The sequence below is a fragment of the Arvicola amphibius genome, chromosome 4, assembly GCF_903992535.2.
Source record: "Arvicola amphibius chromosome 4, mArvAmp1.2, whole genome shotgun sequence".
NCBI classification, from domain to species: Eukaryota; Metazoa; Chordata; class Mammalia; order Rodentia; family Cricetidae; genus Arvicola; species Arvicola amphibius.
The window spans coordinates 13,061,105-13,076,460 of NC_052050.1; the positions used below are offsets into that span (position 1 = coordinate 13,061,105).

At 38.6% G+C, this 15,356-nt stretch overlaps 1 protein-coding gene across 10 annotated transcripts in view; it reads right to left on the minus strand.

Annotated features, from left to right (window-relative positions):
- Positions 1-15,356, minus strand: part of Cep112 (centrosomal protein 112) — a 387,843-nt gene that overhangs the window by 314,222 nt on the left and 58,265 nt on the right. For 8 of the 10 annotated variants that reach the window (XM_038328187.1, XM_038328186.1, XM_038328182.1 and 5 more), the window contains 2 exons: positions 12,392-12,439; positions 12,050-12,127 (listed from right to left, as the gene is read on the minus strand). In XM_038328187.1, the coding sequence (XP_038184115.1) occupies positions 12,050-12,127; positions 12,392-12,439 (126 nt within the window). The remainder of the gene's footprint in view (positions 1-12,049; positions 12,128-12,391; positions 12,440-15,356) is intronic. The other 2 variants (XM_038328184.1, XM_038328183.1) reach the window with 1 other exon arrangement.

Here is a 15,356-nt window from a genome sequence, read left to right on the forward strand (position 1 = left end):
AATATATTTAATACAGACAGCCACATGAAATAGTTAAAATATGATGGGTAAAATATCATCTCATTGAGCTGTTAAATTGAACATTTAAAATAAAGTTGAACCAGCCATGGAGGTGTAAAACTATAATCCCAGCACCCAGAAGGAGGACCCCAGCAAGCTCAAGACTAGCATTGTCGGGGGCTGGAGAGATGGCTCAGTGGTTAAGAGCATTGCCTGCTCTTCCAAAGGTCCTGAGTTCAATTCCCGGCAACCACATGGTGGCTCACAACCATCTGTAAATGAGGTCTGCTGCCCTATTGTATGCATAATAAATAAATAAATATAAAAAAAGAGACTAGCATTGTCTACACAGCAAGTTCCAGACCAACCAGGGCTACACAGCAAGACCTTTCTCAATCAATCAGTTTCATAAGACCAATACAGAAATACAGAGGAAGGTGAACATAGCCTCTGTAAGTCATTAAGCCCAAGATTTAAGTCAGTTATAAAATCTGCAGACTTTGTTACAGCAGAAGATAGATAAATGTTGAAAGACACGGCAGAATCAGGACAAGCCTAGAGAAACTGAAACAAGACAAATATGGAGCTACAGGTGGGAAGATGAAATAATGGCATTAATTGCCATTTAAAGGCAAAACTCCTGAGTTAAATAGGAGATGCCTTTAATCCAAGAATCATGTAGAGCAGCCCCTCTAAACAGAGCCAGAAAGTTGTGACAATGGCAGCAACAGATCAACAACAGCAATACTTGTTTTTGCAACACTAGCAGCAGCAGCAGCAAGGAACACAGAGAATTTGCAGAAGAAAACCAACTGGTTCATTACACGCTGTGAGCAAATACAGTCCTAGGGATCTACATGAATTATTTGATTTAACTCCAACAACATCCTTCCAAAGTGGGTGCTTGAATTATCTCTCCGTTACAGAGCACAGAGTCTCAGAGAAGTGCCTGCTCGGGGTTTCACAACAGGAAGGTGGACTGCCTCGATTTGCTCTCATGAGTCTGTGTCCAGTCAATGAGGTGGCCTGGCACTGAGTGACTTTTAGATGATGGTTCATCTATTCTAAACAGCTCAACAAATAATCAGAACTCAAACCAGTAAAAGAAGATACATTCTTTGATATATAACCTGGTGGTCTAAAGGTTTCCTGGGAAGAAAACCTGGTGCAACGGGAATAAGAGAAAGGGAAGGACACACAGATGCACACTCAGCACCCTGTAACACTGTGGTCTTCCTTTTGTCACTAACAGAGTGTGCCCACCCCTGCCACGCCTGTTGCTGAGAGCGCCTTTCACCTCACTGGCACATTTACTGACTGCAGAGCCTCAGCCGAAGGCCCCACTGCAGCAGCCGCTCTCAGCGGTTCTCATGGTTAACTAATAAACGTTTTCAGAGTAGTCTATATTTTTTGCTTTATTTTTTTTACTCCTTTCACAACTCATTTTCACTATTAAAATAGTAACCTCAAGATCACAATGACATGATTTTTATTTTTCATACAAAGAGCCTTCGACCACCAAATCTCAAAGCAGCTAGCTGTATTCTCTACTGTTGAGCAACACACAGGAGCTTGCTATGCCCACCCCTCTTCTTCTAGCTTGCCTTGGCTTCTGTGATAACTGCTACTCTAGCTGGTAGCCTGGGTCTTAGGAACTCTTTATTAATTTCTGCATTTGTTCCATCCTTCTGCTATTTAAAGTAGCCATTCTCCCTGAATGAGTCTCGCACCCATCTTTACTACCTATAAATGTGAGCCTTTAATGGCCTTAACTGTGTTCAACTGTAGCATCCCATGCAGAAGAATCGCAATGTTATCCTCCAGCCTTAGCTCTTCTGTGCCAACAGTCACCTCAACACCTCCAGTGACATGTACCTATAGAGTATCAAACTCACCTAAAAGTAAAGCCAGCGCTTACTACACTCTGCATCTTAAACTCCTCTTTTCCCTCCTTCTCAATGTCTAAGTGTCTCACTAAGTGCAATCCCAGCAGAGTTTCGCTGGCAACCCTACAGCTACCAACCCGACAGCTCTTCATCAACCTCACACTGACTGGCAACCTCTTCGTTCTCTTCCCATCTTTCACAATCTGACCCATCTGACAAACCACTGCCAATTTAGCTGCCTCAAGTCTGTTGTGAAAATGTCATCCTCCAGTCAGACTTCCAGAGGTTTCCCATCTTGTGTTGACAGCAACTTTGCGACCAATACTCTCTTTCACATGACATACCAAGCAGTTCTAAGCGCTAGCTAAACACAGCCTTGTTCCATCCTCCCTGGCTTCAGCTGCCTATTAAATATCACACGATTCAACTCCTGGCTCTAAAGTCACTCTTTCCATGAAATCCACCACAAACTCTGCTCACAGAAGCAAATGTCTCTCCATTCTATGTACAATGTTTCCTACTCCACATTGCCTTTCCGTTGCTTTGCGTGTCTTTCTTTCCTAGAAATAAAATATAATGATGGAGGACTTTCATTGGAGCCGGGCGGGATGAAAAACAGGCCTGTCCGCAGCTCCCTCTACAATATAAGGTTTGAGGAGCTTCTCGAGTTTATTGAAAAAATTGTTTTGATTACATTTTTAATTTATTTTTCATATACTTTGAGAATTTTATTGCAGTCATAGACTTCCTTTATTCTGTACATATGTATGTGTGCACGCATAAATGTAAATTATGTATATTAAAGTTTCATACTTTATAAAAACAAACAAGTGAGCCAATTTTGAAGAATTTTTAAGTGAGCCAGTAGAAAATATGAGCAGAGAAGCCATTCTTAAAATAGTGCATGGAGCCCCTCCACCGAAGAATGGATAAGAAAAATGTGATACATTTACACAATGAAGTACTACACAGCAGAAAAAAAAAAGACACCTTTAAATTAGCAGGCAATTTAAAGGGATGGATCTAGAAAATATATTGAGTGAGGTAACCCAGACCCAGAAAGACAAATATCATATGTACTCACTCACAAATGGCTTTTAGATATAAAGCATAAACAAAACAAAACAAAGCAGCCTACAATTCACAATTCCAGAAAACCTAGACAACAAAGAGACAAAGAGGACCCTAAGAGAAACCTACATGGGATGTAAAAAAGACAATATCTCCTGAGTAAATTGGGAGCGTGGGGACCATGGGAGAGGGGAGAAGGGAAAGGGGGGAGAGCAGAGAAAAATACATAGCTCAATAAAAACAATTTAAAAATAGTGCATTGATTTTAGCTATTCTGACAGGTGTAAGATGGCATCTCAAAGTTGCTTTGATTTGCATTTCCCTGATCGCTAAGGAAGCTGAACGTGACCTTAAGTGTCTTTTGGCCATTTGAACTTCTTCTGTTGAGAATTCTCTGTTCAGTTCAGTACCTCATTTTTAATTGGGTTAATTCGAATTTTAAAGTTTAGTTTCTTGAGTTCTTTATATATTTTGGAGATCAGACCTTTGTCTGATGTGGAGTTGGTGAAGATCTTCTCCCATTCAGTAGGATGCCTTTTTGTCTTAATGACAGTGTCCTTTGCTTTAAGGAAGCTTCTCAGTTTTAGGAGGTCCCATTTATTCAATGTTGCTCTTATTGTCTGTGCTTCTGGGGTTATACGTAGGAAGTGGTCTCCTGTGCCCATATGTTGTAGACTATTTCCCACTTTCTCTTCTATCAGGTTCAGGGTGGTCAGATTTATATTGAGGTCTTTAATCCATTTAGACTTGAGTTTTGTGCAGGTTGACATCCAGTTATGCCAGCACCATTTGTTAAAAATGCTTTCTTTCTTCCATTGTATACCTTTAGCTCCTTTGTCGAAAATCAGGTGTTCATAGGTTTGTGGGTTAATATCCGAGTCTTCGATTCGATTCCATTGGTCGATGTCTCTGTTTTTATGCCAATAAGGAGGGAAAAGACGAGCGAGGAAGTCAGGACTGCGAGGGGTTGGTCCACCAACTGAGGCAGTGTGCCTGTTCTAATGGGAGCTCATCAAATCCAGCTGGACTGGGTCTGAATGAGCATGTCATCATACCGCACTCTCTGACTGTGGCTGACAATGGGGGCTGACTGAGAAGCCATTAATAAAGGCACTGGAACTTGTTTTTACACTATGTTCTGGCTTTTTGGGACCCTAGTCTATATGGATGCACAGCTTCCTAGGCTTGGATTTAGGGGGGAGGGCCTTGGACTTCCCACAGGGCAGAGTTCCCTGCCCTCTCTCAAGCAGGGAGGGGGAGGAAGAAGGGGGAGGAGGGAGTGGGAGGGGAGTGGGAGAAGGAAAGGAAGTGTAAATATTTGAATGGAAAAATAAAAATAAAAATAGTGCATTGATAAATGCTGTCCTTTTCCATTACCAAAAGCTAAGTGGTGTTTAGCTCGTTCTCATTTCCTAATCGTTTTAAAGACATTCACTTTCAGACCGAAGTACCCACCTAGGCCACTTGTTCCCATCAAAAGTTTTACAGTGAAAAAAAGTTGAAATAATGGAAAATGGCCTTCCTCATCTGACTAAACTCTAGGGATGTGCCTAGATCTCCCTAGACAGTCTTCTTGAACACCCCAGCTAACCAACCAACATTTGGAAGAAGAGAAATCAAAAGACCAGAACTCACTTCAAAGTACTAAGAATATACACCAGTCCATACTATGGAAATCCCAGCAAAGACAAAACAGAAGCTGGATGACTCCACTATGTAGACAGCCTTCCCACAAGCTTTGCAAAAAGAATTCCTGAAACTTCTACTTAAAATTAGGCCCCATTTGCTCTGAAGTGTTTACTTCAAACAACAGCTCCAAGGCTGTACATTCCTACAAAATTAATAAAGCTAATGAATATGTTGATTCATTTAACATAAAAATCTCCTTAAGTGTAATGATAGCCTACTTAAAGTATGATTAATTAAATTTAAAAGTAACTGCCAATGTCACTTGTTCAATTTATTCAACTTCATGTTTACAAACTTTGAGCTAAGCATTTTCTCATTAAAAAATAATTTTTAAATGTTTTATTCAATCAGCTATTCATATTACTCATGCAAAGGAGCAATGTGTTTATATAAAATGCTACTTTTTATTATTACCTATTTGAAATAAGCAAATGTAGTATTTGATAGTGAAACTAACTAAATACCAAAATAAAATAAAAAATCACAATAATCATTAATGACTGTAACAGAAAAATTGAAGTTATTTAGAGAAACATTTTTAAACTAGGAAGGCCGGGGCAGAGGTGAGGGTTAACAAGCCAAGGCAGGATAGCTGCTTAAGCATAGAAACTTGGAACCAGCATGGGTAACATACTGCCACACACATGCAAAAAGGGAATAATGTAGATATAAAATAAATTCCAAGAAATGCACCTGCATGCTGACCAACTGTTTCAAGTGTATCAAAAGAAAACAAATATACAAAAATCAAGCAAAATTTATTTTAATATATAGAATAACTACAGTCTACAAGCTTTCAATAAAAGACTAGAAACACTATTGAAATTTAAATTTTACAGCATTAAAAAAATTAAGCATGACACTACCAGCCCTCCCTACAGACCAGCAAGTTTCAAAACACTGTAAGCAAAAACAGAATGATACACAAAAACAGAATGTTTGTCAAGCTTTCTTTGTAAATCCCAAGCATCATCACTAATCAATTTAGAAAACTGATTCATAAAGCAATCATCATTCTGCTTAGGTACCAAACCGTGATCTTCCTCCTTCTAGAGGACTTCACCAGTTACTAACCAGATGAGTCACCATGCTGAAAACTAAGATTGTTTTTCACTAATATATCTAGCACAAACTACTCTCAGGATACAAATTTGAAATATTTCATTAGGCAAGTTGTTATCTACTATACCAATTTATAACAAAGAATAAGTCAGTTCCATATTATCCTGGAGATTAGAGATGCATGAAATTCTCCTAAACATTAACGATAATTATTTCAGGATTTATCACATTAAAAGAAATGTTAGATAATATGCACATAATACATGCTCATATATATTCTAATTTTTTTAAATTTGCTCATACATAAGCCAAATTTATACAGAAGAATAAAAATAATTAGTACTACTATTTATTTTGCTTACGTTCTCTACATGCTTTGGTTTTTACTTTCGTTAGTGACTTCCTGCCTCTTCCTCATTTCTTCCTACATCAATACCTGGCTATTGGTGTTCTGTCTTAACAACTCAGCAAATGGCAGAGCCTATTCAGATCCATCCAACAAATTACTCATCAGCACCTAGGACACTGACAATGAACCAACTCGTGCCGAAGGAGCATTTCTTTATACAGTTACTTATTAAACTTTGTGTTGGTATATTTTATAAGTCGTTAAAGTACCAGTTCTCTCATTTATTATGTAAGTTGCTTTATTTGGCTCTGTAGCACAAATTCTAATTGTTCTTGATAATAAAAACTCAGAGTCAGATATTAGGGGGTGAAAGCTGAGAGATCAGAGAAGTAGAGCAGCCAGCCACTAGAGAGACCTTTTCCCTCTACTGAATCCTCAGACTGAAGGGGCAATCCTGTCTGTATGAAGCTTCAAACTGCATCTCAGACTGAATCCTCAGACTGAAGGGGCGATCCTCTCTCTATGAATACTCAGACTGCATCTCAGACTGAATCCTAAGACTGCACTGAGCTCCTGTCTCCTCCCACCTTAAAGTCCTCTCTCGGCCCAGCCATATCTCTCGTCTCCAGATCCCTAATGTTGGGATTAAAGGCATGTCATTCCAAGTGCTGGGATCACCTTTGTGTGAGCTTTGTTTCTCTTTTAGACAGACCAAATCTCATGCAGCCCAATGTGGCCTTAAACTCACAGAGATCTGTCTGCCTCTGTCTTCCAAGTGTTGGGATTAAAGGTGTATGCCACCACTGCCTGACTTCTACGGCTAACTAGTGGCTTAGCTCTACACTCTGATCTTCAGGCAAACTTTATTTGTTAGATTACAAACAAAATATTACTACACAGCTCTATTTAAACAATGCATTTAACTTATAAATTCATGGGAAAAGGCCTAACTAGCATTCTATGTAAGAAAGAAGCAGCACCTCTTTCTAGGAAATGGGTGAGAGTGGAATTCTATTAAAATCACAGTTTCAGGGCTGGAGAGAAGGGTCAGCAGCTAAAAACACTGGCTGTTCTTCCAGAGAGAGGCCCTAGGTTTGATTCCCAGCAGCCCATGACAACTCACAACCATCTCTAACTCCATTTCAGGAGATGCAATGCCCTTTCCTGAAATCTTCAGGCACCAAGCACACACGGTGCACAGACATACATGGGGGATAAACACCCATACACATAAATTAAAGTAAAATAAATCTGTCCTGTTTTGTTTTATTTTTAAATCCAGCAGTCTACTATATGTTCTCTGAGAATTGAGGGTTGATCTAAAAGCTGATCTTTTTGTGCTGTCTCTTATTTTTAGAGACAACAGGTTTCCAAAGTCTTGGTCCATGTCAGGAACATTTTCTCAAATTACAAGGAAGAACTAACGACAGAAATCTGCTGGATGATACTCCTTGTCAAAATGTTCTGTAATGTGACTAGCAGAATAAACGCATTAAAAGCTACAAAAGCTTTAAAGTCTCCCAGTCAAAAAAAAAGGCCAGGGCAAGACAGTTTTGGTAAAGAATTCTACCAGATTTTCAAAGAGCTAAAACCAATACTCCTCAAGTTATTCTGCAACATAGAGACAGAAGAAGCATGTCCAAATTTATTTTATGAGACCACAATCATCCTGATATCCAAACCACACAAAGACTCAACAAAGAAAGAGAATTACAAGCCAGGTAGTAGTGGCTCACACCTTTAATCCAAGCACCTGAGAGGCAAAGACAGGTGGATCTCTGTGAGTTTGAGGCCAGCCTGGTATACAGAGTGGGTTCCAGGACAGGCTCCAAAAGCTGCAGGGAAACCCTGCCTAGATAAACTAAAAATAAAAAATAGAGAGAGAGAAATTACAGATCAATATCCTTCATATACATTGATAAAAAATACCAATTTAAATACTCACAAACTGAATCCAAGTAAACAACAAAAAGATCATCTACCATGATCAAGTAGGCTTCATTCAAGAGATATAGAGATAGTTCAACATATAAAAAACTGTCAATGTAATCCACCATATAAACAAACTAAAAGAAAAAAAACCACATGATCATTTCATTCAATGCTGAAAAAGTCTTGGACAAAATCCAGCACTCCTTCATAATAAGAGTCTTACAGAGGCAAGAGATATAAGAAACATACCTAAATATAATAAAGACAATATATAGAAAGCTGAGAGCCAATATCAAATTAGATGGAGAGACACTTAAAGCAATTCCACAAATATCAAAGACAAGACAAAGCTGTCCATTCTCTCCATATCTATTTAATATGGTACTTGAAGTTCTAGCTAGAGCAATATTATGACAACTAAAGGAGATCAAGGGGATACAAATTGGAAAGGAAGAACTCAAAGTATCAATATTTGTAGATGATATGATAGTGTATATAAATTATCCCAAAAATTATACCAGGGAACTCCTACAGCTGATTAAGTGACTGGATACAAAATAAGCTCAAAGAAATAAGTAGCCCTCCAGTACACAATAAATGGCTTGAGAAAGGAATTAGGGAAACAACACCCTTTACAATAGCCACAAGTAATATAAAAATTACTCTAACCAAGCAAGTGAAAGACTATAAGGTAAGAATTTAAAGCCTTTTAAGAAAGAAATTGAAGAAGATATCAGAAGATGGAAAGATCACCCATGCTCAGGGATCAGTAGTATTAACACGGTAAAAATGTCCACCTTACCAAAAGCAATCTACAGATTCTATACAATTTCCATCAAAATCTCAACACAATTATTTACAGACATTAAAAGAACAATACCCAACTTCATATACAAAAACAAAAAATCCAGATAGCTAAAACAATACTGTATAATAAAAGAACTTCCAGAGGTATCACCAATCCCTGATTTCAAGCTCTGCTACAGAGCTACAGTAATAAAAACCACATGGTATTAGCATAAAGCAGACAGGTGGCTCGATGGAACGAACTGAAGATCCAGACATAAATCCACACGCCTACAGACACCTGATTTTTGACAAAGAAACCAAAATTATACAATGGAAAAAAGAAAAGCAAATGGTGCTGGTCTAACTGGATGTTGGCATATAGAAGAATGCAAATATATCCATATCTATTGCCCAGCACAAAACTCAAGTCCAAGTAGATCAAAGACCTCAACATAAGACCAGACACAATGAACTTGATAGAAGAGAAAGTGGGGAATAGTCTTGAATGTACTGACACAGGAGACAACTTCCTGAACAGAACACCAACAGCACCAGCACTAAGTCTGACAATTAATAAATAGAACCTCATGAAACTAAAAAGCTTCTCTAAGACAAAGGACACAATTAATTTGACAAATTGGCAGCCTATAGAATGGGAAAAGATCTTCACCAACCCTACATCAGACAGAGGTCTAATTTCTAAAATATATAAAAACACAAGAAACTAGACATTGGCAAACCAAATAATTCAATAAAAAATGGGGTACAGCTCTAAACAGGGAATTCTCAATAGAGGAATCACAAATGGACAAGAAACACTTAAAAGAAATGTTCAACATCCTTAGCCATCAGGAAAATTTAAATCAAAACAACTCTGAAATTTCACCTTACACTTGTCAGGATGGCCTAAGATTAAAAACACAAGTGATAGCTAATGCTGGCAAGGATTTGGAGCAAGGGGAACACTTCTTCATCATTGCTGGTGGAAATGCAAACTTACACAGCCACTTTGGAACTCAATATGGTGGCATCTCAGAAAATTGGGAATAGATCTACTGCAAGACCCAGCTATACCAATCTTGGGCATACACCCAAAAGATGCTCAATCATACCACAAGGACTCTTGCTCATGTTCATAGCAGCTTTATTTATAATCTTCTAGAAACAACCTAGATGTCCCTCAACCAAAGAACGGATAAAGAAAGTGTGGTACATTTACACAATGGAATATTACTCAGCTATTAAAAACACTGACGTCATGAAATTTGCAGACAATGTATGGAACTTGAAAAAAATCATCCTGAGTTAGGTAACCAGGTAGACCCAGAAAGACAAACATGGTATGTACTCACTCATAGTTGTTATTAGCTGTAAAGAATAACCATGCTATAATCCACAGACCCAGAGAGGTTAGATAGCAAGGAGGGCTTAAGGCTGTGAAGTGTATAAATCTTCCTGGGAAGAGGAAATAGAATAGACATTAAGGTTGAAGGATGGGGTGGGCAGTCAGGAACAGGAGGGATCAGATGGGGGAAGGATGAAGGGAGAGAGTAGTGGGAGACACAACTGGAATTGAGAGGCATATCTATGATGAGCTAGAAACCTAGTGCAATGGAAACTCTCAGAAATCTATGAAGGTGACCCTAGCTAAGACTTCTAGTCATGGGGGATAAGGAGCTGAACACTAGTCCTCTCCTGTAACCAGGAATACTTACAGCAAAGGGACTGAGACACCAACCCAGCCCATAACCTTCAACCTACAATCTGTCCTTCCTACAAGACATGCTGGGGTATAGGTGGTGCAGAAATTATGTAAGTGACCAACCAATGAATCCTGAGACCCATGCCATGAGAGAAAGTCCACCCCTGATGCTGCCTAGAGGGCCAGGACACAAAGGCTGAATGGCTGAGAAACTTAGGATAGAATGAGACATGACTGGAAAAAAAATCAGTGATACGATTCCTGATGATGATCTGCTATATTCACAGATTGGTGTCTAGCTCAATTGTCATCAGAGAGCCTTCATCCAGCAACTGATGGAAACAGATGCAGACCCACAGCCAAACATTAGACAGAGCTGGGGAATCCTGCTGAAGAGGAGGAGGAAGGAATGTAGGAGCCAGATGGGTCAAGGACATGACAAGAAAACTCACAGAATCAACTAACCCAGGCTCATAGGGACTCACAGAGACTGAACAAACAACCAGTGATCCCGCAAGGGACTGACCTAACCCTTTGTATATATGTTACAGTGTGTAGCTTAGTCTTCTTGTGAGACTCCTCACAGTGGAAGCAGGGGCTGTCTCTCTGACTCTTTCTGGCTGTTGGGACCTTTTCCCTCATGCTGAGTTGCCTCATCCAGCCTTCAATTTGATATGCCATGTTAGTTGCTATCCATGGGAGGCCTGCCTTCCTCTTAATAGAAATGGAGGAGTAGATGGGAGGAGGACAGAGGAGAGGTAGGGAGTTCTGAGAGTACAGGAAGAAAGAGAAACAGTAGTAGAGTTGTAAAATAAATAAGTAAATGAATAAATAAATAATAAAGAACAAGAATATTGAGAATAAAAAAATAAATTTGTTGGGGGCCATTTTATAAGCCAAGACCACTCGCTATTTTTCCCAACTGCTCAGACCTGAATTATCACATAGAAAGTATATTAATTACAACACAGTTTGGCCTATTAGCTCGGGCTTCTTATTAACTAACTCTTACATCTTAAATTAACCCATTTCTATTAATCTGTGTATTGACACAAGGCTGTGGCTTACTGGTAAGGTTTCAGTGTCTGTCTCCTTTGGCAGCTATATGCAGTCTCTTTGAGTCCACCTATTCTCTCTCTTTATCTCTTCCAGTCTGGTCATATTCTGCTAAGCCTGGCCATATTCTGCTAAGCCATTGGCCCAAACAGCTTCTTTATTAACCAACAGTAATAAAATATATTCACAGCATACATCAGTAAGAGATAGAGAGGATGCATAGATTCACTGAGGTTAAACACACTCATTCTAAAACTGACATTGTCTCTTCCTCCTGAGCATCATAATTAAGAAAGAATACTGCATCACAACCCTCCCTAGGAGAATGGAGCTGCAGCAGATAAGATGGGAGATACACATTAAAATCTTTAACAGAAGCCCAGCCTGGTCTGCACTGATTTGGTTTTGAGCCCAGATAACTAATCTCTTTCTCCTGTGCATCACATCGAACACTCCTATTACACAATATCAACTGTGTTCACTACTAGGCATGGAAAAATAAGACAATCCTACCTCTTTCTCGTGCATTCGAGAGAGAAAATGCTCATCATGAAGACTGCTAGACTTTCTCAGGCTGACCTTTGAAGTTATCTGTAGAGCCAGCAAGAGTCATTTAAAACTTCCCAGGACTAGTTTACCAGCTCCTTAAAAATAAACTAATAAAGTTTCTGAAATTCATTTCAAAACAATGTTAGCCTTGGAGAAAATAAAGGGATTCATTCACTTCTAAGCAACAGGATTAAAATTACTATTACACTTCCCGATGTGGGCCTACATTATTTTATATTTTAAAAAATTCATATTTTATTTAAAGATACCTGTCCCTAGAAAAAGCCCAGTGAAATCATCACCTACCAGAGAAACTGGGAGAGGCTTCTGTCTCAGGTACCGAGGATTTTCTATCTGTAAAATTATAAATAAAGCCATTAATCCTGGAGTTTTTGAATAAAATACATTTTTCTAGGTGAAAATGTCTTCTGTATATCTTAATATTTAGTTCATTTTTAAAGTAGCACACATACATTTATTTCCGTGAGCTTCCTCTCTGGGTTGAATGCACCTTTGTGGCCCTCGGCCTCAGGGCCCACTCCCATCCATTGCTCTTCGCTCCATGTTTCACACTTATCAATCCTGAATGACTATGTTACCAGAATGTGTGCCCATCTGCCTGTCTGCTCATACCCCCAAGCCCTCTAAGCATACATGTATTCATTCTTGAAATCTCGATTTAGTCACTACACCCCAGACATGCGAGAGACACAACTATTTAACTGTAACTCATAGCGTAAATGAGGACATGAAATTCCCTTGAGATTCTCCCTCAATCTATCTTTTCAGCTTCACTAGCCCCAAACTTACTCCTCATTCCAAGGGCACCAAAAGACTTGTTTTACCATGTAAATACCATCTGCTAAAAGCTGCAATCATTCTCCCACCTTCTTCAAAACTCACTGAGTCAGAATGAGGTTCCTAGGAAAATTAGCTCTTACCAGGCTAGTGCCACCCTGGATGCTCACCTCTTTTTATGATTCACTGTTATAAATGTGGATTCGAAAAAGAAAGACTGGGATTGCCACATCTCCAGTCTATTCCCAGCACCCGCTCCAGTGCCCAAAGATATTCTTAGGGAAGAGGGGGAGAGAAGGAACTACATTCGGTCCCACCTCTCAGCAGCTCCTAAAGCATCCTGGGTTCACTTTCAAGGCCCTTACATAATACTCTGAGTGTTCAACAGTATGTTTCCACACACATCTTTGGGAAGACTGAGTACAAGGACACCTCTGTTATATAACACATATTTAAATCTTTCAATCGAGATTTCTTGAATTGCTTTATGCTAAATAAAGCCATTTCTATGCCAACTGTTTCATTTACAAATAAAATAAAAATTAAAACTTATTACCAGAAAAGTCTAATTTTTTCACAGTATAAACTCACAACTTACTACAGCAACAACCACAAAATGAAAAGAACACTATGACTCCAAAAGAAAAGAGGTGCCTACCCTGAATTACACAATTAGGATTAAGTGACAAGTTTTTTCATAAGTATCTTATTCAATTCAATTTTCCAAAACCCAAGCCGGTTTTCAAAAGCAATATTTTATATAATTGTAAAGATATCTACATTCAATTTGACATAAAAGGCAAAGACAAATCAAGAACCAATTGAAGAAAACAGAGGACCTAAACTTAAAAAAATCAGAATTTAAAATCGCTGAGTCTAGTATAAGAGTAGACAGGATCTGAAGAATATATGCATTTATTTACTCCCTAGAAGAGAAAAACATGCACATGGGTTTCTTCACCCAGAGACTACATCCCATAAAGGTACTGGAAACCATATGAATTTAAATTTTCTCCTTGTCCTGAACATACACCAACAATGGAACCAAATAACGTCTATTAGCAGTGCCTACACCACAATGAAGAGAGAGGAAATAGTAATTCAAGATCCACATAAAAGTAGTCAAATAAAGATCCCAAGCCTCAACAGAATTAGCAAAAAGTACAAAGTCACCACAACTGTATGTTTGGCAACACTACAGGCTGGCTGTGTCGAAGTCTGACTCCAGTGCTCAAGACGCAAAGCATTTTTAGAATATGCAAGAATCACAACAGAGCCTTTGTTAAGTGGCTGAAGCACTGTGCCAGAGGAGGACGTGTCAAAGTGCATATGCACCGCTGCTCAAATATAGGCAGCAACCTTCTAGCGAGCAACAAAATACATCCAGCAAATATCTGCTGTCCGAAAGTACATGTGAGAAGCAAGTTAACATTCTTCATTTGGGGAACACAGAAAGTGAGTTCGCTAAAGACACACACACACATCAATGTACACACCCAGCTCCAACTCATGAAACTGAATTAAATATGAGGAGAAACAGGAAGAGGAAAAATAAGTCTCAAAGATGCTCAAGCTCTAATTAAGTTTAGATTTAAAACCAAAAGCCAAGGAAACCATCTGTGACTTATTTTTGCCCAGCTCTACATTTATAAGCAGGACACAAAATATCGGTCTAGTTAATTACAATGCAGCATTTCAACTCTAGAGAAATAAGGCTTATTCCACCACCTTCATCTTTAAAAGCATTAAATAAAGAAGTTAAGGGCTTCTTTATTATGAATTATTTTTTCAAAAGGATGAATAAAGAAAAATGTCTATTCTAATTCATAAAAACAACAAAAAACCGTGAAAACTGGTAACAATATTCTGCTGTTCTTATTCATTTATAATACACTGAGTTTGGGAAATATTCAAAGAAAAGCATGTTCTTGAGTCTATTTAGGGAAAATAAGCAATCTATTTTCTGATTTTGTAACAACAGCCAGATGTGCTTTGAAGTTGACTACTCCCGCTCTGCAATCCGCAGGCAGCATGGACTTGGATGGAGCAATGTGTAAACAGTCTTAAGGCCGACTTCTTTCATGTTCTTTCAGAAAACCTCGTCTCTCAAAATACATCAAGAACAAACGCCACAAAAAAGAATGTCTAGCATGGAAGCTACGGAGACTCATGTGAAGCACTGATGTAGATGAGAATATACAGAAGGCAAAGCCCCAATAACTAGATTCCCACAGCACAAGTCCTTCAAGCACCTGCACATTTGTTTCCAAAGCAAAGAGAATAGCAATAATAAAATACATAATAATTTAAGCTAGGCAGTAATATAGATATCTGAAAGCTCTCTAACACAAAACTGACTTTGAATGTTTTCTTTCATTTAGCTTTTAGCAGGCACACTGAATTACAAATTGTTTTTTGTTGGTTTATATTTCCAAATTATTCGGGTTTTAGCTGAACTTCCATAAGCAAATAC